The sequence below is a fragment of the Penicillium nucicola genome (genome assembly GCF_028828085.1).
Source record: "Penicillium nucicola strain IBT 29836 chromosome Unknown utg000007l, whole genome shotgun sequence".
Taxonomy (NCBI): Eukaryota; Fungi; Ascomycota; class Eurotiomycetes; order Eurotiales; family Aspergillaceae; genus Penicillium; species Penicillium nucicola.
Genome location: NW_026643131.1, coordinates 80,094 through 104,768, shown reverse-complemented (window position 1 = coordinate 104,768; position 24,675 = coordinate 80,094). Strand labels below are relative to the sequence as shown.

The window sequence follows — 24,675 nt, the reverse complement described above, 5'->3', positions numbered from 1 at the left end:
GTACTGTGGGTGCGGCTCAATCTGCTCGGTGGTCAAGACCCCTGTTCAACTACAAAGGAATTCATGGGTGACTAAGATCGATTGGTGAATCTTTTATTATGCGAGCAGAAGCTGGAGTTAAATTAGTTGCGTTTGAGGGAAAGTATGAAAGGTGCGATAATGTTACGGTATCAACAACTTTCCCAAGGTCAGAGGCCAGATGACCGAGGAGGGAAAGAAAAGAAAAATTAACATCAATTCTATTTGAAGGTAAGAACCCATTTCGCAATGGAAAATTTTCTCTCCTAAGATAGACATCATTAAAACCATATCGTCCGTTATTTGCCAAATTCAACATTTGTGTCACTACATGGAATGTTTCGTGAGTATAGTCTAGAAACAGGGTACACTATGCAGTTGATCCTCCAACACAAACATTTTCTGTCCATTTCCAGCATATCATGCAGAAATATCGTGCAAGTTGTTCCGTTTGGTCTGTTGAACATACCGACTTCTTTCCCGTAACGCCGGCCCATATCGTTGAAGTACAAATGGAACAGGTGTCAGCGCCAAAAGGACCAATGCACACAGCGTGATTGTCCAGTCAAACCCAATACGGTTGACCATTTGAATGGTGAATAGAGGGAAGACAGATGAGAATTGTATACCGCATAGCGACATCAACTGCAAATGAGGAAGCCCCGAATTCAGCTCCATATACCTCGTTCTTGTAGAGGGGATAGACCAGCTGTATTTTTGTTTCTATTAGTACAGTACAATCTGCGACATCATCCAATACGTACCTGCGACAACGCGAACGCTAGCCCATAGAGCCCTCCAGCGATGAGCGGACATATCCAGTGAATACTGACGCGAGCTGTCCACGCAAGCCTATTCACCCGTATTAGCACCATCCTACAACTTGCATTCTCATCGGTCTCAGTCAACCCACCAAAACAAGCTGATGGGTAGCAAAATCCCTGCTATACTCGCCGCAGGAAGTGAATCTTCGGGTTTAGGATCTGACAACTTATCCCTCCTTTTCATAACTATGGAAATGATAGGCAATGCTAGCAGACTTCCAATTACCAATGGTATGAATGCTAATCCGGTTTCGTATGACGTGAACTGATACACTCGCGCGAGGACCAATGGATAGCTTGCATAGAACACAAACACCACAACCTGACCCATGGTTACAATAGCCGCCGTTGGAAAGATGATAGGCTCCATCAGCAGCATCTGTATCGGACGGGCGATAGCAGGAGCCAGACAGTGCCAGAGGTTCCGCCGAGGCAGCTTCAGCATTTTTCTCCGGACCTCAGGACGATATGTCTCTGGTATTGACACCATCGCCAGAAAACATACACCAACCAGCATTGCTGTGAGCCAAAATGTCCAGCGCCAATCACGGTCGGTCACTATCGCCTCGCCAGCAATTGGTCCGACCTCAGTAGCAACCGCCCCCATTATGCCGTAAATTGCGAACAGCACACCCCCCAATTTATCCTCGGGCATCCTCCATAGATCGTTTAACAGACCCGAGAAGACAGTCACGCAAGGAGACCCAACGATGCCGCAGATGCCACGAGCAACTGCTAATGTCCGGAAGTTCGGGGCTGATCCACCCACGATGGTGAAGATCAAATGAAGAAACAATGAGAGCTTGTAGATGTATTGCCTGCCAAACTCCTCTGAGAGCGCAGACGTGCACATAGGCCCAATTATGAATCCTATTGCATAAAACGTTATAGGAGAAATGGCCAATGTCTCTCCAACGTGAAATTCCCGCATTATTCCAGGAATACTCGCGATATAAATCGAAGTCGCCAATGTACTAATGCATTATGTTGGTCCCAATTAGTATTAATTCAGATAGGACGGTGAGCGTGCATAAATTGACTCACATGACGAAATAAGAGCAAATGGCGCTAAAAGAAACGAGCAATTTATACTTCGAGTTCCAACAGCGAGCGTCGGGGACTTGAAGTTCTTGCTGATTACGGCAAGCTTCATTGCCCTTGGAGACATCAAGTGCACGCTTGTCATCGGCGTTATGAACAAAATTCGCATTGACAATAGGCGAGCCAATTCCAATACCGGAAATTGAACTTCCTGGCGTCGACTCATTGACGCCAGGTATCTGATCAACTTGCTCAAGTTTTGTCATAGTAAGGCAGGGCTTTAGTTGCATGTAAGAAGCTCTGAGATTTTCCTGGTAATGAATGAACAATGGACCGCACGCAAAAATGCTTTTTGAAAACGAATGGTTCCCAGAGAAGAAAGAGAAAGAAAGGAAAAGACTGAGTAATCAATATAGATAGACTGCCTGGCTTTGAGATCTGCAAACTGCATTCGCCTACGTAGCACCCGCTCTTGATATTTGAGTATTCTATACCGTAAATATCACTCAAAGGCCTGCGACGTTAAGATATTACAGCACTTAGCTATTTCAATACGGATGGATGAGTACGTGGCTCGAATAGCATTGGAATTGACGATCATTGTATAATTAGGAAATGTAGATCACCCAAGTCTATTGATTATGGGCTTAGCTGATATTTGCCCACAGACACGTTCTGGATTTGGATCTACCCAACACGAGGCGATACTGCCGTGACCGACTTTCGGCTCGGGTACTCCGGCGTAGCTCTAACATTGACTCTAATGCATTACGAAGCTAGTCCCATCATGATTCAAACTGTCACCAACGAGGAAGCAATTAAAAATTTACTTTAAAAGGGCGTTTCTCATGTGATCACTTTGATAGCACATGTCGATCTGTTCACATGCTTCCCGTGTCTCGTATCATCCTTGTTGATGAGAGATTTTCTTACCCCTTGATGATGAAGTAACGTTAAGTTTTCTTTGCCCAAGTAACATAAGCCATGTGAGCCTGAAGTGCTTGCCAGGTAGGTCATTGTACAAGTTTTTCGCCCATCAACGTAGAATTTGATCATGACCGGCAAAAGTGATGGTATTGGAAACTCCTTTTAAGCACATAATATACATTTCAAGACAATTAAATGAGGATTATCGGGATATATTGGGATATATTCAACCACACATGAATCTATAGCTGCTGATTCTACATAAGGGAACTTCGAACGGCACTGTACGATCATGGAAGCAGAGATCTGCATTGACATGTCATATCGTGATATGTAAGGAGGGTGGATCTAAGATGCAATGGAAATGATAAAGTATACGCGTCTTGGTTTGGCGGATGCATAACCAGGCGTTTCTGAGCCACCTCATCAGCTGGAGAGTTGACAGGGAAAAAGAGGTCAGAGACATAGGGACCCGATCGGCCGGGAGGCAGAGTATTTCTTACCTCCCCCTTCCTATTTTCTTAGCTTCTTCTATCATTATTATCGGATAAATATGATCATTGTTTCCCCCTTTCTTTTATCGATATCATCGAAGTAAAAGCCTCTCTATCATAGGAAGTGGTGCAAGAGGAGATGTTTTAGGGCCCGAGGGTCCGATCAATCGGTTTAGGAGAAACGTATAGCTATGGTCCGTGCGGACCCTATGATCCCTCTTAACTAGTGGTTCTTGGGGGGAGTTTGACTAGGGTTTACTAAGATACTAGTTAACTAATACTAGGCTTAACTATATCGTAATCGCCGGAGATATCTACCCCGATTACTACGCGTAGGCCAAGTAAGTATGTTATAACACTAATTCGAAATAAGTCCGAAGGAAGTAAGATTCGAGATGAAGGCCTAGCTACGGCAATGTATGGGAATGCAATACGTGACAATTTCTGAGCAAATCTTATTTAATTCTAAAACGACACGTTATAAGACGAAGGCCGTACCACGTCGTCTATAACAGTAGGGCTCGCGAGAACTAATACTGCTCGAATCTGAGAGAGATTCACCGAGCTAGGCGCAGAACCGATCACAGCAAAGGTGATCACTAAGAACTATCAGCAATTGAATCGTGCATCGCCAAACAGAACTCAGAAAAACCTTTGATTCGATGACCGTAAACCAAACGTATATCTTCAGAACTTCATCCAATGATACTTGATGTTAACCTTCAACTTTAAAGTTATCATCATGTTCACAACCGTGGTCGAGTGAATGGGCTAAGTGAGGTGAAAAATACCCCAAACACCTCGATCTGCCGTCGACAAATTTATACAGATTCATTTAGAGTAGCTTCCTAAAGCCCCTCTACAAACCCTTTGAGGTAAAGATACCCTTAGGGTCTACTGACTTTTGGATTTGCTTCAGTCTTTGCATATTCTTTTCACCGTATCCAGGGAAAACCTCTTCAGTCTGTGCCTTTGACGCATAATTGATATAGCGGTATCGGTCTGCAACTCCGAGCTTCTCGGCAACTGCATTGACCCTTCGAGCAGTGTTTTCTGTCATTCTGTTGACAGCGGCATCGCCACTGGCATCGTTCCAAGCGGTGGAAAGTAGGATGACTCATAATAAGTCAGTATCTTATAGTAATGATCTTGCTGGAGCTTGTTACTCACGGAAAAGGGGTCCATCTGAGTCAATACCCAGAGCATTGCCCCCTCTCTGCCTCATGGCGGTCAAAGCATTCTTTTGAAGAGGGTAGCAAATAAAAGCTGGACTCAAACCTTCAACAGACTTGATTTTTCTCACTTCCTCACTGAAGATCTTGAGGGCCTGTGTGAGAAAGGGACGAGATGGTCGCACGGTGAGCGTAGCAAACAAATTTCTGAAAACAAGTCAACAAGGGGTGCAGATAAAGACCACTATCAAGATTCACTTACCTGGTGACACCCATAGGCTCAGGGCTACCCGTCATATTGCCCATGGTGGCAATTCTAGGGGACCTTGTCAATGGGGTGATCTCCTCAATCTTGCTGAAAACAGGCGGGTTCATAATGGGCTTCGCGTAGCGCTGGTTGCCTCTCAAATTGAATTGGTCGGTTTTTAGACTGTACTCATAGTACATATCGTAGGCCATCTCAACATCACTCGCAAGTTCACCGGCCCAAAGATCGTACACCCGGTCGAGAACTTGCTCGGTTTGATTGCTGGCATATTTTGTCGCAGCAGTAAAAACAGGACCTTGAGTGAATATGCGAACGGTGAAGGCAGTCACAATTCCGAAATTGTTACCTCCTCCTCGGAGCGCAAAGTAGAGGTCAGGATGATCATCTTCAGAGACAGTTAGGATAGTACCATTGGCAAGGACAACCTGCGATCAGATCAATGACGGGTCAAAATAGAATGCTGTAAGGTCTAGGGACGTACTTCATACTCGAAGACATTATCAAGAGACAAGCCGTACTTGTTGGAGAAAGGCGACGTTCCTCCTCCCAGTGTAAACCCGCCGACGCCGACAGCCCCAACTCGTCCACCGACAAAAGAAAGGCCGTGAGAATCTAGGTCATGATAAACTTTTGCAGTGGTTGCACCGCCGCCAATGCGCGCTGTGTTGCCATTTTTCGAGACCTCGACGGAATTTATGCGGCCAAGGTCAATCGTGACACCGGCCACAGAATTTGAGTCATCGCGATGTCTTGAATGACCGCCACCCTTGACGGCAAAGTTGCACCAATGATCGATGACAATACCCAGCACACGGGACACATCACTCGCATTGGAGGGCTCGACACGGCAAGCCGGGCGAACTTCGTACTGCTTGGCATCCCAAATGATGAAGTTTCGATCGCTTTCGGGATAATGGAAAGCAGAGCCAAAGGTAGTAGAAAGTTGGGTGCACTTTAGGACAATGTTAGAAAGTAAGAGGCTGAAAGAGGCTCAAAGGGTACCTACGGCTTGGTGACAGCCTACAGAGACTGTTTCACCCAATTGACTGCCCTGCTCTTTGAAGCTCACTGCATTGCTAGAAGTAAGTAGAGAGCCCACGAGCAAGATATTGCGTAACATCATAGATATATTCAAGTAGAAACCCAACACAGACTTGTGGATATCGAAATTCTTGTTACCTCTGCCTTGAGATTGAGGAACTCTTCAAGGGTCAAGTGATTAGCTATATAACACTGGGAAATTTCGCCAAGAAACGCGGAGAGAAAGATATTCCCCAGAAATGCCTTCTTCGAACAAGCCAAGTTAGACCATGCAAAACCATGGCGCACTGAGAATGCAGATCCGCAATAACTCCTCAACTAACAACCCCAACGTTACAGTAGAAAATCATCATACCCGTCGGCCGATGCGGGATCCATGTATGAGCATCGGTAGACCTCTGCAGTCGACTGCTAACGTGGGCTATTCTTCGAAATCAGAATGGGTGCCATATTCAGATAGTGGTTCCAAACCTTACCGATGAAGATTGAATTGATGCAAGGTGCATGTTCTTTCCATTTCATCGGATACACAAGAACCATGCAAAAAGCCGGAAATCAAAGGACGGAAGCAGATACGAAGCTAGGGATATGCGCAAGAATTGTAGATACGAAAGCATCGGTATGAAATTAACTGTACTTGATGGTATGTATCGCGTGGGAACCCCTCCTGGTTTTGATTGATTTTCCTAATTCATTTAAAACCCTTAAATGATATGATGATGTTGAGGTATTCAGGTTTGCAAGATAATGAACTAGCAAGATATTTCGGGCTCTCATAAGTGTCTTGCAATCTTATAAAAAGGACCCTAGGCGAAAAAGTGAAACAGGATTCTTAAGTTCTGCTTTGGGATCTTTTCGGCCGATGTATCAAGGTAGCCCCATATATCAGCTTCCTGAACTCTTGCTATTGGCTAGTTCCTTTTGTATGGGTCCTCATCGGCCGCCGTGACTTCTTGGCGTGTTCTTGGTTGTTCAATACCTTGACTTGTTAGAATGATATATCTACTAAGGCTTGCTAGTCACGTTGAACATGTTTTTCTAAGCTCTAAGGGTTCAGAAAACAATCTTAGCATTGTATGCATGGTTCTTTTCAATGAAACGAATGCTAATGTATAGTGTTTTAGTATGTATTTAGCTAAATATGACTTATTCATTCTATTCATAAATCATGCGAATATGAATAAAGGGCCTATTTCTTTCTCCTGTCTTCTTCTTTCTCCGTTTTGTTGTTTCTCGCCAGCTTGATTTTAACGTAAACCTGGCAGGCTTGCTGTTCAAATCTTCCCGCTCCTATTCTGGGCTCGTGATGGACCTGGACGACCGCACAAATGAATACGAGGCGTTGGCAGCCAACAGGAAAGACGCTTTGCCAATCACATTGGGATCCGGGCCGATAAAGTTACTTGGGAAGCCGACATCAAACGGCTTTTGGCTCTCAAGGTAACTGATCTGCTCCGCTGTCAACCGTATTTTGAGAGACAAGATATTATCGTGAAGGTGCTCCACTTTGCGGCCGCCAACAAGAGGGAACACATTCGGTGCTTTCGCCATAACATATGCCAGGGCAACTGCAGTGAGTGACTTGATCCCATGTTCATTGGCCACTTTTTCAAGCGCTGCACTCATCGTTTCCTCCTCTTCACTTTGCTCCGGGCTCAGAATGCTACGCAGGGCCTCCCCACGAGCTTTGCGTTGTTTAATTTCCTCCTTTGTTTTAAATTTCCCGCCGCCCATGACATCCCAAGGGGCAAGGGCCATTCCAAAATGGCGTGCCATAGGGATGATGTCCCGTTCAAAGTCGCGCAACATGACATTCCATCTGCCTTGGTAGATACTGAAAGGAGTCTTCCCTTGTCTGTGAGCATATAGGTTTGCTGCTGTGACTATCCATGCTGGTGTATCCGAAATGCCCAAGTAGAGCACTTTTCCTTTTTCCACAAGCATATGAAGACTATCCATGACCTCTTCAATTGATGTAGTTTGATCCCACCAGTGGACGTACAAGATGTCAATCCAGTCGGTTTGCAACTTCTTCAATGAATCACGGACACTCATATTGAGACTGCGCCTATGATTGCCGCAATGGTTTGGGGCCTTCCCTTTACCCAACTTGTATGACCGGTAGTCCGTTGTAAATTTGGTGGCAATTACCAATTGATCACGGTTCTTACGTTGGATCATCCACTCTCCAATCCATGTCTCCGATTGCTCGTCCTGGTAATTGTTTGCTGTATCAATGAAATTTCCGCCTGCCTCGAAGAATGCATCGAGAAGTCTGAAGGAGTCCTTCTTCGTCATCGAACCCATGGATTCTTCCCATGCATTGCCAATCGACATAGTTCCGATCTGAAGTGGTGAAACACGAATGCCAGCAGTAGAAGAGAGAACCCGGTACCGTCCCAGTTCGGTGTCTGGTTCAGGAGCAGGGGCCCAAAGATGCGCCATCGTAAAGGTACGTGCTGAGGGTGGTAGGTAGACAGAGCACAAGAAGAAATGGAGACTAGAATCAAGTTATGCTCAATCCAGACATTGTAGATTTTATATCTATCTAGATTTCGGAGACACATTCTACTCTGTCCACACCGAGAAGGGTTCGGCCGCGTTGATGTCACCACCGGTGTATAAGGTAACCGAGTAGGTTCCTGGACTGATTGATGAGTGATTATCACCAATGTCACGCAAGCAAAGACCGCTCTTTAGAGCCCCAAAAAGGGTCCTTGGGCTCTGTTTGCTACCAAATAAGGTCACATGCATGGAACCCATAGCAATTTGCCAAGACACTACAAACTTATTTCGGTCGATGAAGACCCACACGAGCTCTGATCTACACCAGCATTAAAGCTCTATTTATTTTCAGGAAGCTTTGAGTGGAGGTCAAAACATCGTTTTCGGCCGAAAATCATGATTAGTCAATCGGACTTCCTGAAGGTGCAATTTACTGAAACTCCGCGTTATGGTAAAATGATGGACATTGGTGTAATCCAGCTCTCTGAAAAGATCAAAAATACTTTGTAGTCCTTGCGAGATAATTTTCACGTGCGGGTAAGCCTCCTTGATCTTCGGCGAGAGGTTCGATATTCTTCGTGTAAAGGGACGTTAACTTGGCAATGGGATGGAATAAGTGAGTGGCGAGGTGCAATGTATTGTAACGTAAATCCACGGTGATTAGCGCGGAGTTAGGAAATAATCAATGCAGGTTTGCTGACTCTTTTTCGCAGTTCATCAAGACAGCCTCCTGGATATAGGCGGGCACTCAACTGCGGCAGCTCAATTGCCGACTTTACGGTGGTCATGATATCATTGTCACGATATGGGTTTTGGGTCGGCTGCAATTTAAAACCACCGCAAAGCCACCTTGTTTCTAGATTCTCAGTCGAAGTTTCGCAACGGCAACGTCAGTTTCAAGACGATAATAATCTCGATCGCAGCATACCCACCGTACAGCCTATACACGTGCGCCCATCCACTACCTTCAATTAATATTATTTCGTGTGTTTGATAGCAGAATATAGTCACGCTGACATTGACTTGGACTTTTAGAATCCACCAAGATGGTCAAGACACTTCCTTTCGGCGACCGACAGGTCTCTATTCCCGGCTTTGGCGCTATGGGACTGAATGCGTCCATGGGCACAGATTTCGACCTCGCACAGTCCGAACCTGTTCTTTTGAAAGCTGTTGAGCTCGGCTGTACATTCTGGGATACTGCGGTAAGCTAACAGATAAAATACGCTAAGGATATCTGTCTCTGATTGGGTTTGCGGTATAGGTTGCCTACAAGGCTGGTGAAAATGAGAAGCTGCTGGGGGAATTCGTTAAGAAGCACAATGTCCGCGACAAGATTTTCGGTGAGTACGAAAACGTCTGTCTTTCTCCGCAGTGTCATTAACTCATATGGCGTCGCCACACGCAGTGGCTTCCAAGTGTGGATTTGACGTCTTCGGACCCCAACGGAAGGTAACCAACTCGGCCGCCCATATCAAGGAGTACATCGAGGGAACGATCGACAGGCTTGGGTTCGCTCCTGATCTCTATTATCTTCACAGGATCGATCCAAGTACGTATGACTCATAAAATCAGAATGTGAAGACAGCCGAATTGGTAACCTAACTCTAAAAAGATACACCCCTCGAGGAGTCCATCGGCGCCCTGGACGAACTCCGCCGCAGCGGAAAAACAAAATACATTGGCCTGTCCGAATGCTCAGCTGCAACTTTGCGCAAGGCTAACGCAAGTTCGTATATGAAAGTCCACACGGGAGAGTGCGCGCTTACATATCATAGTCGCTAAGATTGATGCGGTTCAAGCCGAGTACTCTGCCTTTGAGACAATCCACGAGACCAGTGGCCTGATTGAAACAGCAAAAGAATTGAGTGTGGCCTTTGTGGCATTCAGCCCTCTGGGGCACGGCTGGCTGGTAGATGACTTCCAGTACAAATCTCCTGACGACTTCGCTCCTACTGATTTCCGACGCACTGGTATGTCACTCAATTCGCATTTTGCAAAAAGTCCTCTTGGATACGCGAGAAACTGATCCCTTCGAAATTCAGTCCCTAAATTTCAGGGCGAAAACTTCTACAAGAACAAGGCTATTGTTGATGAGATCAAGAAGCTAGCCACCAAAAAAGGTTGCTCAGTTGCGCAGATTGCCCTGGCCTGGGTTGCTGCGCAAGGATTGATCACTATCCCCGGAACGACTAGGGCTTCACGCTTGGCAGAGAACTGGGCATCTCGTGATATCGAATTATCGGACGAGGAAGTCAAGGAGATGCGTAAGATTGTGGATGCTGCCAAGCCCGTTGGAGAGAGATTCGCCCCCATCTTCGAATCGATGGTCGGTCATTAGAGCCTCTCTACAAGGCCTGGTCTCTGCTGGATAGTGGTGAATTTTGATATAGGACTCTCGCACCACGATGGTATATCATCAATCCTATGTGCTGGACAGGGCAATTCTATTGAGGATATTTTAGCTAGAAGATTGAATCATATTGTGAGTATTGACTTGCTGGGATACAGTTCATGAAGTCCTTGAAACTTCAACTTCAGGCAATCCAAGGCTTGCACCTCGTGGATAACGTTTGCAAAGTCACTTGATCGCAGCATCTCCACCGACCTAGCGTCTTCAGCGAAGGACAAAAAAGGTAGCCAAGCTGAGTATATCCAGAGTCTTGGCAAAGAAAGGCGCTTTAGGCCGATGTGCGGTGCGGTGGGCCTTGATTCTGGAAGTCACGAATGAAAATCAAGGGAGACAGCAATGCATCGGTTTATGCTCATAGATATCAATTTCAAATGTTATATATTCCAGAAACTGACTAACAAAATGGACTTGAATCGTTTATTTTTGAGGGTATTATATCTTGTCACTGGCATTAATTTCGTTTGTTGAAACATGTCAATAGACGATTATTTTTGTATTAGAATAGTTTCAACGTACATAGCTCATGGATAAATTCATACTGACATTCTTATTATTCAGGCCCCGACACTACCTCTACTGCAACGAGTGGTATGATTTCTCATAGGTCATCACCCGGCTGTGCTCACGCGTTTAACAGAGCAAGTCCGTGTGGTGTTGTCTGGAGAAGATGAGATCCACCTAGGCCAGAAACTCAACTCGTGCAAGTTCCTTCAAGTATGTATCAACGAATCACTACGTCTACTTACATCTGTCCTCAACTCTCCTCCGCGGATATTTTAAAAAGGCAGATTTCAAATCGACCAGGAGTTCATTCCTGCCGGAATTACAGTGGGAACGTCTATTTACACACTTCAAGGGAACTCGAGATACTTCTCGGCTCCCGATGAGTTCCACCTGGAACGATGTTTCAATCATTTAAAAGATAAGAACGACAAAAGTCCGAAGTTTAATAGTGCAGAAAAGCAAATCAGTTCTAACCGGGAAGGATTCTGCCCTTTCAGTCATGGACCCCGGTCGTGTGTCGCTTGGAGACTCGCGTGGGCGGAGCTAAATTTGGCCATTGCGTGAATGCTTTTCCGATATGATATGAGATTGGCGCCTGATTCGTGGTGTGATGGGACACGGACAGATTGTCAATATTCTTTGAAGGGGTTCATCACTGCTGCGGTGGAAGGTCCTTCCTTGGGTACAATTTCGACCTGGCCGAGTATGAATATCAGTGCATGTTGCAACCATAACCAATTTTCAAAAAAGTGATACAGACCCGAATTTTTGAGAATTGAGTTATAAAGTCCCAGTTTTGCAGATAGTTTCAACTCATTTTGTCTACTACCCAACTGGTAGTTCAGAGAGACAGGGATGATTTTATCAGTGACTTAGATGAAGGAAGTATTTTGAGATAATTCGTTCTGATCACAATGGCCGACATCGCAGCTAAAGAGCTTGGGGAGAATGATGGAGCAAAAACATCAATATTAAGTGTCTTTTGTTGTCTGACGCGGTCAAGTATACAGACTGACGACTCAATTTTGGTCAAATTCAGCAGCCCAGTCATATTCAATCTCACCAACAGCTATGAGAGAGTTAAACATAACCAGGAAACAGGGCAGATGGGTATGGGGAAGTCACCTGGGAATGACCTCACATACATTCCTCGGAATATTTTCAACTTGCGCCGTGAGTCTACTGTACTGTATCATGGATCAAGATTCTTCGTTGATCTGCCGGTCCCAAGGATCTGTTCTTGCTAACCAGAACCCCTTCCAGAACCCCTTCCGGATAGCAGAATATTCGTACTACGTAACCTGCGCGGACTTTGTATCCGTAGAATGACCGGGCTAACCGGGCCCCTGTATTGAGACGATACTTTCTTTTGGCGCAAAATACAAAATCTGCCCATCGAAGAGCGCCAGGCGACGATAGCACTTTGGAATAGGCAAGCCTACCTTCAGTAGCTCTGAGCGTTTTCTTCAACTGGGAATTGATGTCTTGGCCATCTTTGGGTAGCACATCGGCGCACAGTAGGGGTTCCAATGTCACGTTGCCATCAACCCAGGGTGCTGACTAATTTATCTCTGATTTCCAAACATGATAGAACAGGATTTATTTTCTTCGGCGTAAATGAAACAGGTTGTATTCGTGAAATACATGCTTATGATTACGCCTGTGATCGATCGATGTCTAAGGTTCGTCCAACGAGAAAGACGGAGCTTTCCACGACACTCCATATCATCAAACGTTAACCGTCTTTTGATCTGCCTCGGATTGAAAATTCGGGGTCTGTCAGTTTTTCGTGAGGTTACAATGCCTGAGGAATGTAGGGGGTTGGTGTTGATAAAGTTGGAGTTGGATGTGATCGACAAACCGTTGAACAATATTGTAATTTCCAGCTGTCTGAGACTGACTTATCTTTTATACAAATTCATATTCAGTAATTGTGCACAATAACTAGATCTAATAAACTGAAGAGCCATTGTCTCAGCGCTGGGGCGTCTCGATAGAAGCTACTGCATACCAAGTACCATGGAAAGAATGTCGGCAACAAAAGATCCCAGCTACAAAAAGGCTATACCCCTTGCATAGCTTGATGTGCTGCAGCCGACAGAAGTAATGTAGCTAGCTGTCCTACAAGAAACCCCTATACATCCTTCAATGAATGGATCGGAGGTTATACTTTACAGCACCAAGCACCACCCAGATCACATTTAGCATCGAATGCTGCACAACAAGCAAATTTTCATGACCCCCCACAGTTTGAACAAGAACTGGGGGAAACAAAGTTACAGTTCATGGCAGACAGTCCAAGCTTGAGAGAGTCTCGGGATGAAGTCTGTTCGAACCGAGATGACATCCCGTTGAAAGAGACTGGGAGTGACCATAGCATCAACGATGAGAAGCCGGCGTATCCATCGACTTTGAAACTTGCGCCGATCTTAGTAGGACTATGTTTTCAGTCTTTCTGCATCGCCCTGGTAAGCATGACCGGAACATTTGGTTGATCGATATTTATCGCCCTTGACATCTAACACCAATCCCTTTTTATCTTCTAGGACAATACAATCCTCTCCACCGCGGTACCCAAAATTACCGAGCAATTCAACTCATTAAGCGACATATCTTGGTATGCCAGCGCGTACCTCGTGACGACATGTGCTGTCACACTCCCGTTTGGCAAGATATACACCTACTACTCTACAAAATGGACATATATGATCGCTTTGGGTTTGTTTGAGATTGGATCCCTGGTATGCGCGGTGACTCCGACTTCAAAGGGTCTTATCCTGGGGAGAGCTATCTCTGGTATTGGCTCAGGTGGACTATCGCCGGGTGCTTTGCTGGTGCTTGCAAACAGTGTACCCCTTCACCGTCGGGCACTTTATTACGGAATCATCGGTAGCACGAGTGGAATTGCAACAATCACTGGACCACTGTAAGATACTATCGGGATAATCATTCTCGAAGAGAGAGCTAACGTTGCAATAGACTAGGCGGAGTACTGACTGATCATGTCAGTTGGAGATGGTGCTTTTGGATAAACATACCATTTGGCGCCATAACAGGGATGGTGATAATCTTTTGCTTCAAAGACTCGGTAAAAGTCAAGCCGAAACTCAACACAATGGGACAACTGAAAAGAATGGATCCCCTTGGTATTCTTGCCTTTATCCCGGCAATAGTCTCAATACTGTTGGGTTTGCAATGGGGCGGAACCAAATATGATTGGGATAATGCACGAATCATTGCGCTTTTTGTCTTATTTGGGGTCTTCGGCACCTTGTGGTGTATCATTCAGATTTGGAAAAAGGATGAAGCGACAGTACCACCTCGTTTACTCAAGAACCGGAATGTGCTTGGTGCAGTGATTCATGCTACTTTTCTTGGAGGATCTTTCTTTGTCTTTGGATACTATGTGAGCCCTAATGATTCTTTATTCTTAATATTTTGCTGATATGTCTCTAGCTTCCTATTTGGTTTCAAGCAATCAAGGAAGATACTGCGTCTGAATCTGGTATCAACACTCTTCCGATGGTCGTGACCATGATTGTCTGTTCCGCTCTGGGGGGATTTCTAGTTAACATTGTTGGGTATTATACGCCCTTGATGTTCGTCGGAAGTGTTTTTCTCGCAATTGGCTCCGGCCTGTGCACAACCTTCGAGATAAATACCGGACATGCGAAATGGATTGGGTATCAAGTGATCATTGGAGTTGGTGCAGGACTCGGATTCCAACAATGCATTAATGCCCTCCAGACTGTATTATCCTTGGATGATATACCGATTGGAATTGCCATAATTACCTTTGCACAGAGTTTGAGTGGTGCCATATTCATCTCAGTTGCTCAGACTGTGTTTGAAAATCGCCTTGTGGCAAGCATTGCTACATACGCCCCGAAGGTCAACCCAAAGTCGGTCTTAGAAGGTGGCGCAGCCAACTTGTCGCAACGTCTGTCCAAAGAAGTTCTCCCATCTGTGCTCTATGCATACAATATTGCTGTTACGCAGACATTCTATGTGTCTGTTGCTGCCGCATTACTTTCCTTTGTTGGCGCAGGTCTTGTGCAGTGGAAATCGATGAAGAAACCACAGAAACAAGATCCTGAAGATTGATCCTTTTGATTACTCATTACCAGGAGTTGGTGGACCTTTTTGAGCGTTACGCATTTTGTGCCTTTTTTTGTTTACGATCATTTTTATCGGAACCGATATGTACTAGTAACTGTAGGCAGGATAATGTCTGCCGAGTGCGACCTTTCCTATGCGGGCTACCGACGCTTCATACGGGTGCTCGGTATCAGGCCTAGAGAATAGCTATCAGAAAGGGTAGTCACACTGAATAAAATCTCATTAAAAATTCTTAAGCACGCTTGATTTGCGATTCAATCTAGACTGAAGACCTGATGAGCATATAGGTCACGTGACAGATAGCTAGAGAACGATCTAAGAGGGAAGACTACAGAGTCTTTTTGCTTACAAGCAAGCGATCAAGACGATCAATGGTTACCTCGTGTCTGCTGTTGCAAATGAGGTAACCATAGGGTTTTTTGCAGATCGAGTGTTGTGTTCTGATATATATAGTTGGGACCTTGTTGCTATAGGTTGTGGGTCGCTGACAGAGACACTTCTACACGAAATAATCAACATTACTATTGCTAACCCTCGGTGATGTTTGAAGTATACATACATTTAGCCTTCCACCCAATCACCTAAACATTTAAATGACTTTCAAGGCGCGGAAGAGTAGACCTTCACTTTCCTTGTGGAGCCATAGTTCACCTATTTGGTTCGGCCCGAACAATTTAGGAAATTCAAGGTTTCCAATTACATCAGACGTCATCTGCGTTTTGCTCATTCAACGATCTCCGAAAGGTTCAACAATAAAAAAAAACTCTCATCATGTCCTCCGAGCTTGAATAACTGGAATTCACGACTTATTTTGACTCGCAGCCCTGGTTCTTACCGTTATTTCCTGATTACAAAACTCAGCGTTACATCTCGCCATATCGACTTCTAAGCAGAAGATGGCAGCAACCGCCATTATTAACGTCAGAGTCTTTGACGGAGACAAAATCTGCGACCCCTCCACCGTGATTATTGAAGGCGAAGCAATTGGTAGCTCGGATGTGATTCCTACAAAGACTATCGATGCCCGCGGAGCTATTCTGCTCCCGGGGCTGATTGATTGTCATGTCCATTTGACAGGGCCAGATGATCTCACAAGAATGACTGAGTTTGGCATTACTACTGCTCTCGACATGGGGACTTGGCCAATTCAGCTCCTCGAATCACTTCGCAACCAAAAAGGCGTGACTGATATCCGTGCCTGTGGTATCCCTGCGACAGCCCCCGGAAGTGTTCATAGTCACATTCCCAGTCTACCCCGTGAAGCTTTGGTTGCCAATGCCATTGATGCGGAAAGATTCGTGGCTGATCGGATCGCGGAAGCGGCAGATTACATCAAAATTGTCGCCGATGTACCAGGGCCAGACCAAGAAACCCTCAACGCTCTCACAAAGGAAGCCCATCGGAATGAGAAACTTGTTATTGCTCATGCTGTAACTCTAATTGCTACGCACATGGCTCAATTAGCTGGTGCAGATATCATTACGCATACTGCAGTGGATGGTACCTTGAGCGACCAAGATATCCAAGATATGGTTGAGAATAAGCGCATTAGTATCCCGACGTTGACCATGATGAAAGGAGTGGCGCGATCCAAAAACCAGAAATTTGAAACTGCATGCAAAAATGTGGCTGCGCTTCACTTAGCGGGTGTCAGTGTTTTCGCCGGCACTGATGCTAACAAGGCGGCTGGCGTACCATCGCAGGTTGATCATGGCGTCAGTCTTCACGAAGAGCTGGAGCTTCTCGTCAGCTGCGGGATGTCAACAACGGAGGTTCTTCGCGCTGCAACGAGTCTACCAGCAAGATATTTTGGATTACACGACCGCGGAGTTATAAAGCCTGGCTATCGAGCCGATTTGGTTTTGGTGAGAGAGAATCCGATTGATGATATCAAGGCAACACGTTTAATTGAAAGGACCTGGGTCGCCGGGCAGGAGTTCGTGCGTTCAGAAGCTTGATCGAATTGTATTGAAAATCACTCTTGAATTCTGGGGTGACATTGTGTGCTTGCATATATTGTCTTGAAACCAACGAGCAGTTGCAATCTCCACTATGTTATTGTTGTTCCTTAGGGATATTACAAGTTACGAAGGATCTTAAGCCTCAGAACGCGATCCAGGAAACATGATTAGCTTGCCATACGTGGCTTCTCAGGTCGATCACAGAGTATTCTGGATATATTTGTGCTATACATGAAAATCTTTCCTAAAACGTTCGGGCAAAAGGCTGTCGGCATTCGGAGTCTCGGCGCATCAAACACCGATGTCCGATCGCCATGTCCACCAACACATTATATTTTCATAATTCTTCTCGTCATTTACATCGGACGAATCCGTAAAATCTAGCATAAACCTACACATCCTAGTCCGTGAAGTATGGATTGAATTTTGTCCATTGTCCATTGGTTAGCTGGTAAACTCAATATGCGTCTCTCTATGCGCAAATTGAACAAATCACAGTTCGGATTACCGGCTTTGCCGTCACTATCTCCGCCTTAAGCGTAGTAATTTACTTCCCCACAACTGCACTACCTCTCTCCACATCTGCACTGTAGTGCTCTTCAGGATTTTCAGACCTCTATGCCTCCAAACAGAGAACACAAGTCATCCCAGGCTTGCAGTTTTTGCAGGAAGAAAAAGGTGAAATGTGAGCAACCGAAACCAATGACGAAGTGGCAACTTACTGATTTGTTTTCGAAGGTGACGGTGCAGTGCCTTGTGGAAATTGTATCGTATGTCAAGTTTAGAAACTGTCGGCGGTAGATATTAACATTCAATACAGGATCATGAACAGCAATGCAGATATCTCCCTCTGCAGCGAAGAGGCCGAAAAAGCCAAGCAGGTCCCGTGGAAACCCCACGCAGCTTTGGGGATCCAGGAAACTCATTTGCAGTAACAAACGACCGCAGTCATTATGGTATAATTTCACTGGCGTCACCGCCTAGTCCAACCTTTGCGGTTCCAAAGTCTACCCAGTCAATCATATTTCCACAATCAAGTGCCTGTGGACCAAATAGGTCCACAAATCTTGGCGGAGAGACGAGCTCGGCAGACCCGTTGACATCTGTGGTGATGTCCACTGCCCTTAATTCAACAAGAGGAGGTTTACCGATACCCATTCGTCAGAATGATCATCAATCTTCCAGTGGGATATTGTTAACTCCTCGAGATTCCGAAATTGACAAAGAAGAGGCTACTATGGACCTCCAAGCTGTATGTTGCTGATTCTATCTCTGATATATTCCCCGCTCATTCGGATTATAGGTAAATTGGGAGCACCATGGTTAGTTAAAGCAGTGTCTATTGGTAAATATCATGATACTGACTGAAATAGGGCCTGGCTCATGGCTCTCTATTTGTTCAACCCCTGGTCTGCAATGGGTCTCTTCTAAAACTGGGACCACCCGGTTTTATCAAATTGCCAAGGAGCTAGTCATGGGTTGGACAAACAAGTTAACATTGGGCTCAGGGAAAATACGCGAACGTTGTCTAGAGCCTGAAGTTGAAAAGGCGTGGACATACGTAACAGGTGCGCAAAACCCCCAGCATTCCCCGTATTACATGCTAAGGTCGTGTTAAAGCCTACTTTGAAAACTCACAAGATAGTGTCTTGAGTGTTGTTCTCCGGTCTGATTTTGAGACTCGGCTTCGGGTTCATTTCCAGAATGCCAGTAGACCCGATGAGGACGTCGCTTGGTATGCTTTACGAAATGCGGTGTACGCAGTGGGACTTAGAACTGCAGCATCGATTAACGGAACTGGAGAATTTGCAGAAGTCCAGTCTGAGTCTTTACGATTCTTTCACAACTCCTTTTCTGTTTTATCAGATCTCCTCTTCATGCCTAGCGGGTTGATGGCCGTACAAGCTTTGATCGTGATGGTAAGTTTGTTTCAATATATGGTAGGCTGATATCCGACTAAATGCCTAGACGTCATTCGCCGAGCTTCTAGGAAGCCCAGCCATTGAGTACATGCTTTGCGGTGCAGCAGCGCGACTAGCCCAATCAAAGGGTCTTCACCGACAGCCATCAAGAGCATGGAACCTCCCTAACTCGGAGACGCTACATCGGAGTTGGGTCTTCTGGGCTGTGTACTACTACGACAAGAATATTGCGTTGCGGTCAGGTCGGCCATCGGTATCTAAGCATAACCTACCTTTATTCCTCGGCCACTATTTTTGACTCATTCTAGGCCTTTGATGATGATGAAATAAGTTGCCAAATACCCAACGAGCTTCCTGATGAAGCCACATCAGATATCGAAGTGGTAACCGCTATTATAGAACACGCTCAAATCTGTGCCGGGATAAGCAAACAGCTTCTGTCTGTCCAGGCATTTAGCCAGTCATTAACCTCACTATTCGAGATTATCGAAAACCTGGAGGAAAAGCTGCAAATATGGCGAAACTCTCTCTCGGATTATCTTACCATCACGGCACAAAGTTTCTCCAGACTTTCAAGGAACTCTTCCAAACAGAAAGCAAATATGTTACGACTCCACTACCTATACTGGGGCAGCGTCATTACGTTACATGCAAACATTCATTATCCTTGGATATGTTCAGCGCTGGCCGGCCAAGAGCCCTTCTTGGAAGATCGGATCTTGAAAAGCTCGGCTCGATCTGCTGAAGCTTCACGACAAATTCTGTCTACTCTGAAGGAGAGCTGGTTGGATACCGCCATATCATCACCGTAAGTCAACTTCTGAAAGGATAGCTAAATATAAACACCGAATGCTAATTTGCCAGAATCGCCTTCTACTTCCCTATGCTTGCTGTAATAAACTTGTTCATTTATATCCTCAAATTTCCAGCACTCGACACGGTGCAATCAGACCTGGCACTGCTCGACCTCACAGCGGGCCATTTTGCAAGAGTTCATTTTTTGACATCATCACAAGTATCATTTACTTTTGCGAGAGAAATAATCAGCTTGTCAAGTAAGGCAGTTAGAAGGGCAGCACTGGAAAGCCCCAACAACAGAAAAATTTCGAGCGTCTATTCACCTGACACATTTCCAGTTGATATTCCCGGAGAACCGGTAAGTATACACGAACCACTTTCTACTGATTATTTTTGGATGCTGAATTTCATTCTTTCTTAACCAGAGCTCAGCGTTTGACCCAAATGCCAATTTTGATAATTTGAATACCCTATCAACCGAATTTTTTGAGAGTCTCTCAACCGCAGGAGACATGATCATTTTTTGAACCCCTGCCAAATGTCATTCGCTGTAGTCCAAAGAAATATAACTATACTATTCAAGGAATCAAACTAAGATCAAGCCACTTTGGGAGAAATTCCATCATCGATAGCAACACCGATAAAGTATGGGGTTTTCCATATCGTATAGTATAACACTTGACCTTAATCCAGGAGTAAGCAGTCATATAGTTCAAGAGAGAGGAAAATAGCTTTCTGTCTCGGTTCTTTCCTTTCAATCATGTCATTTCCCTCTTGTCATCAAAAAACCTAGTTGTTTGTGTGCTTTTGGAACCTTGCACTTACAAACCAGAGTAGTCGGCCCGAGGAGCCTCCCGACCCAGAAGGGAAATAATGCGCCCCGGCCATCACAAAACAACCCATCATGTCTCCTGAATTGATAGAAAAGCTATTATTCCCAGCCTTAGGAAAATACTTCAAGTATTCTATGACCTTCTTGCCCTGAAAAATGCCATCCTGGACACATCTGGTTCGCTTCGTGGCTTTCGAGGATAATGAAGTTCATTTGGGTCAACTAGTCGATCCAACGCGCGACGTAGGCCTAGACTTCATCAATGAAATCCCCATCTATGCATTTGAGATAAAAGGCTCTGTATATCAGGGCCAGGTAACAAGAAAGTCTTTACAAGTGCGAAAGGTTTGTCATGACCTCTGTTCGGAACAACAGAGTACATATATACTGACTCAACCTTACCTTAGCTGCTTTCGCCTATTGCACCAGAGGACTGTCCCTACATTCGTTGTATTGGTTTGAACTACAAGCTTCACGCCAAAGTATGCCCTTTGTTTTCCCTAATACTAAACTCATTGAAGCTAGACAGAACGCTTACATGTGCGACAGGAGGCCGGCATGGCAATTCCACCTGTCCCAGCCCTGTTCACGAAACCTCGAACTGCTATCAACAATTCATACCCGGATACAATCAACATTGCAAAGTTTGCTCAGGACGGAACGAGTGACTATGAAGCGGAATTAGTAGTTTTGATTGGAAAGGCAGCACGAGATATTACCGCCGAAGAGGTACCTGAATACATTCTTGGATACACTGCTGCCAACGATGTTTCGGCGCGAGATACGCAAATGAAAACACCAATGCCTTGCTTTTCAAAGGGCATGGACTCCAGCTGTCCGTTGGGTTAGTATATGCCTTCATTGGAATGTGGTCATAAGAAGACAATCTAACTTTTGAATTTGTTAGGCCCTGTTTTGGTGTCACCGACTATCATTTCGGATCCACAAGATCTAGGTATTAGCGCAATTCACAATGGCAAAAAGCTTCAAGATGGGCATACTAGTGACATGATATTTGGGGTGTGTGAACTCGTCGCATATTTGTCCCGGGGAACTACTCTCGAAGCTGGATCTATTATTCTGACTGGAACCCCGCCCGGAATTGGTTATTTTCGATCCCCTAGAGTATTTCTCGACGACGGAGATGATATTCGAGTTCATATCGAGAAGATTGGGACCCTTATCAATAAAGTCCACTACGAATAGTTAGGCCTTTGTTACACTTGCATTGTGCACCTTTCAAATTCTTTTTCGCTTTTCATTGCTTCAGCTTAAGTTTCCCAAAAAATACAATGACTACAAAGACCGATAATGAAAGTGCATTTCGAATCAAAATCATTGCGCAAGTCCGAATTTCTACTTTTCCTAATTTGTCTTGAAATTCAAATCTCCACCCCAAGCTCTCAACTGGCTTCCACGAAATTGCAAAAGAATGACAATGGGAAATACAGCCGCACAAACAGCAGCCTGGGTCCCAAATGCCGCTGCTGCACCCACGCGATCAATCCATTGAACCTGGAAATAGCTGATCAAAAATCCCCCTGCGGTGCGCGAGAAATTGATCCACATTCCGACCTCGCCACTAGCCTCCGGGTAAGAGTTCAACACGTACATATTGACGCTGGCCGAGTTGAGAGTTAATCCGAAAGTGTAAAAACCCCAACCTAGGGCGACTAGCATATAGTGATAATGGCGTTGCAACGTAAACCCGATTATCAAAAGACCGGCAAGCATAAACGGCATCGTGAACCAAGTAATTATAAGACGTGATTCTGGATCGAATCGACCTTCGTTTCGCTTCATGTGAAATTTAGCCAGAAGATCATGAAGCCAGTGGGCTATGATATACGCTGCGATGGCTGCCACCACTGGGGAAAAGAACATGAAGCCTAAACTCGATAAAGAAGTGAGTACTTGGATTTCAATGGAAGTCTGAAACAGGAGAACTGAATCGCGCATTTTAACATACCTATCTGCTTAGGACCGAACCCATACAAAGGGACTAGTAAAATTGGAAGTGTCGCGTTGATGGCTACTAGCCATGCAAATATGCAAAGGTAATAGAAATTCGTGAGTATAATGATCGGTTTCCGAAGTACTACGAACGACCGTGAGACAGCTTGTCTTAGTGAATTTCGTTGTGAGCGAGATCGCCATTGTTCGACGCCTATAAGTCGCAGCCACCGAGACTGAGGGACTGGCTGATCCGACGCTGGGATTCGGCGATCGTAATAAGTTTCCTCACCAAAAAGAACTACCCCCAGGAGAGCAAGACCTGTCATAATGGTATATATCCAAAACGGCCATCGCCAGGACAGACTAATAGTGATGAATGATGCAAGGAGGGGACCAAAGAAGGGCGAGAGAATGACACACGATTGCCAAAGATTGATCTTGCGACTGAATTTGACAAATCAGTTGAGTTGAACGCCATTGCCGAATGACAACTGTAGTTACTTACGCGTGCTCATGCAGGAAGAATAGATCCTTGATAAACATCAAACCGCCCTGTGATATATGAAAAGCTCAGCATGGTAAATGGTTATCTGAGCATCTCGATCTAAGTATAACTTACTCCCTGAGCAACCCCCGAGAAGAATCCGTTCATGACTCGTGGCACAAAAAAGCCAATGAACCCAATCGAGCTAGCTTGCACAGCAGCTGTCACGAACGATGCGACCATGAACCAGAACAGCACCGGCAGTCGACCAAGGTATGCAGACATCATGACCGCAACGACACCTCCCGCGCCTACCATGAACTGGTTTCCGGACTGAGAATGGTTCACTTTGTCTGGTGGAATTCCATACTCCCTAAATGCAAACATTGTTAGTAAATTTCCAATTCTTGTATTTATGATCGCAAGGGCTGTAAACTTACGCCGCTTGGGGCGTCAGGGTTGCAGCACCAGTCACGCTACCATAGTCTGGCAGAAAGGAACATGCGACAACAATTGCGAGGACAATATGCCTGTTCCTGGAGCTCCAGTTCAAAGGATCTCGGGGATTCTCTGACGGTTGAGGAACAAGTACAATTCGTCCATCCACCGTTGTTTTCAAACCCTCTCCCTTCTGTGACTCCGGATCGAGAACAGCCACTTTACCATCTCGCAGTCCAGTGTTTCTTGTCGTCGTAACACGATTCTCCAAAAGTTCGATATGATGAGCGGAGGCTTCAGCTTTGCTGTTGCTGACCATTTTGAACAAATTATAGACGCTTTCTTGCGCTTTGTGTATCAGAAACGCTCCATTTATATGAACGCAATATTCCCAAAACACAACGTAAATGCGCACTATAAGAAGAGGACGCTGGATTACCCCGGACTTCTCCAAAATACCCCGGACTTTCACACGCTAACCGCCTAGTGGAATTAGAGCCCGAACGGATCGGGTTAGGCAAAGCCCACAACTAAGAAGTTCAGAGCAATGACTACAATTGCTCTCGTATCGATCACAGCAACTCATATCCGGTCAATTTAACTTTTCCTGTGTTCGGCCTTCTGACAAAACACAAGATAAGAAAAAGGGCAATACAAGTAAGTCTATTGATTGAGTTCAAGCTATCCTGCAACGTAGGGGGAGAGGGAAAAAAAGTAATGCTGTGCCGAGAAAATGGAGAATGTGGATTTTCAGTAGTTTGAGCTATGGGAATCGCATAGTGTAGTGGGGGAATTGCTTACTGCATGAAGTAGCGGTCTATGGATGATTCAGCACTCATGATGTATTTAAGACCTCTCTACTCTACGTAGAACAAGACAGACACATTCTTCTCTTCAGACCATCCCTATGTGCTCTCCTTTCCTATAGCCCTACCTCTTGTTGGGTTTGCCTATGCTC

At 45.2% G+C, this 24,675-nt stretch overlaps 9 protein-coding genes across 9 annotated transcripts; 5 read left to right on the top strand and 4 right to left on the bottom strand.

The window, feature by feature from the left end:
- Positions 1–583: 583 nt before the first annotated feature.
- N7511_007088 (MFS general substrate transporter) lies at positions 584–2,173 on the bottom strand (the record flags this gene model as incomplete). Its single annotated transcript, XM_057129465.1, has 4 exons — positions 584–727; positions 783–870; positions 932–1,816; positions 1,887–2,173. The coding sequence occupies 4 exons, from the start codon at positions 2,171–2,173 to the stop codon at positions 584–586; spliced, it is 1,404 nt and encodes a 467-aa protein (XP_056982533.1).
- A 1,990-nt stretch (positions 2,174–4,163) lies between these two features.
- On the bottom strand, positions 4,164–5,864 carry N7511_007087 (FAD-binding oxidoreductase; the record flags this gene model as incomplete). The annotated part of the gene is made up of 5 exons (XM_057129464.1): positions 4,164–4,420; positions 4,475–4,683; positions 4,739–5,169; positions 5,226–5,696; positions 5,751–5,864. The coding sequence occupies 5 exons, from the start codon at positions 5,862–5,864 to the stop codon at positions 4,164–4,166; spliced, it is 1,482 nt and encodes a 493-aa protein (XP_056982532.1).
- Positions 5,865–7,075: 1,211 nt separating this feature from the next.
- On the bottom strand, positions 7,076–8,230 carry N7511_007086 (aryl-alcohol dehydrogenase aad14; the record flags this gene model as incomplete). The annotated part of the gene is made up of 1 exon (XM_057129463.1): positions 7,076–8,230. One exon carries the CDS (start codon positions 8,228–8,230, stop codon positions 7,076–7,078), a length of 1,155 nt encoding a protein of 384 aa, XP_056982531.1.
- Positions 8,231–9,336: 1,106 nt separating this feature from the next.
- On the top strand, positions 9,337–10,631 carry N7511_007085 (aldo/keto reductase; the record flags this gene model as incomplete). The annotated part of the gene is made up of 6 exons (XM_057129462.1): positions 9,337–9,495; positions 9,555–9,633; positions 9,699–9,842; positions 9,906–10,019; positions 10,069–10,263; positions 10,336–10,631. The coding sequence occupies 6 exons, from the start codon at positions 9,337–9,339 to the stop codon at positions 10,629–10,631; spliced, it is 987 nt and encodes a 328-aa protein (XP_056982530.1).
- Positions 10,632–13,492: 2,861 nt separating this feature from the next.
- Positions 13,493–15,311, top strand: N7511_007084 (MDR family MFS transporter; the record flags this gene model as incomplete). Its single annotated transcript, XM_057129461.1, has 4 exons — positions 13,493–13,675; positions 13,754–14,133; positions 14,187–14,613; positions 14,664–15,311. 4 exons carry the CDS (start codon positions 13,493–13,495, stop codon positions 15,309–15,311), a joined length of 1,638 nt encoding a protein of 545 aa, XP_056982529.1.
- Positions 15,312–16,222: 911 nt separating this feature from the next.
- On the top strand, positions 16,223–17,284 carry N7511_007083 (amidohydrolase family protein; the record flags this gene model as incomplete). The annotated part of the gene is made up of 1 exon (XM_057129460.1): positions 16,223–17,284. The coding sequence occupies one exon, from the start codon at positions 16,223–16,225 to the stop codon at positions 17,282–17,284; it is 1,062 nt and encodes a 353-aa protein (XP_056982528.1).
- Positions 17,285–17,989: 705 nt separating this feature from the next.
- N7511_007082 (fungal specific transcription factor domain-containing protein) lies at positions 17,990–20,021 on the top strand (the record flags this gene model as incomplete). Its single annotated transcript, XM_057129459.1, has 8 exons — positions 17,990–18,057; positions 18,108–18,218; positions 18,473–18,539; positions 18,591–18,609; positions 18,661–18,855; positions 18,908–19,206; positions 19,256–19,462; positions 19,518–20,021. The coding sequence occupies 8 exons, from the start codon at positions 17,990–17,992 to the stop codon at positions 20,019–20,021; spliced, it is 1,470 nt and encodes a 489-aa protein (XP_056982527.1).
- A 974-nt stretch (positions 20,022–20,995) lies between these two features.
- On the top strand, positions 20,996–22,045 carry N7511_007081 (fumarylacetoacetate hydrolase family protein; the record flags this gene model as incomplete). Its single annotated transcript, XM_057129458.1, has 4 exons — positions 20,996–21,184; positions 21,247–21,321; positions 21,389–21,683; positions 21,747–22,045. The coding sequence occupies 4 exons, from the start codon at positions 20,996–20,998 to the stop codon at positions 22,043–22,045; spliced, it is 858 nt and encodes a 285-aa protein (XP_056982526.1).
- Positions 22,046–22,204: 159 nt separating this feature from the next.
- Positions 22,205–24,036, bottom strand: N7511_007080 (uncharacterized protein; the record flags this gene model as incomplete). Its single annotated transcript, XM_057129457.1, has 5 exons — positions 22,205–22,728; positions 22,809–23,239; positions 23,301–23,347; positions 23,415–23,652; positions 23,720–24,036. The coding sequence occupies 5 exons, from the start codon at positions 24,034–24,036 to the stop codon at positions 22,205–22,207; spliced, it is 1,557 nt and encodes a 518-aa protein (XP_056982525.1).
- Between the last annotated feature and the right edge of the window lie 639 nt (positions 24,037–24,675).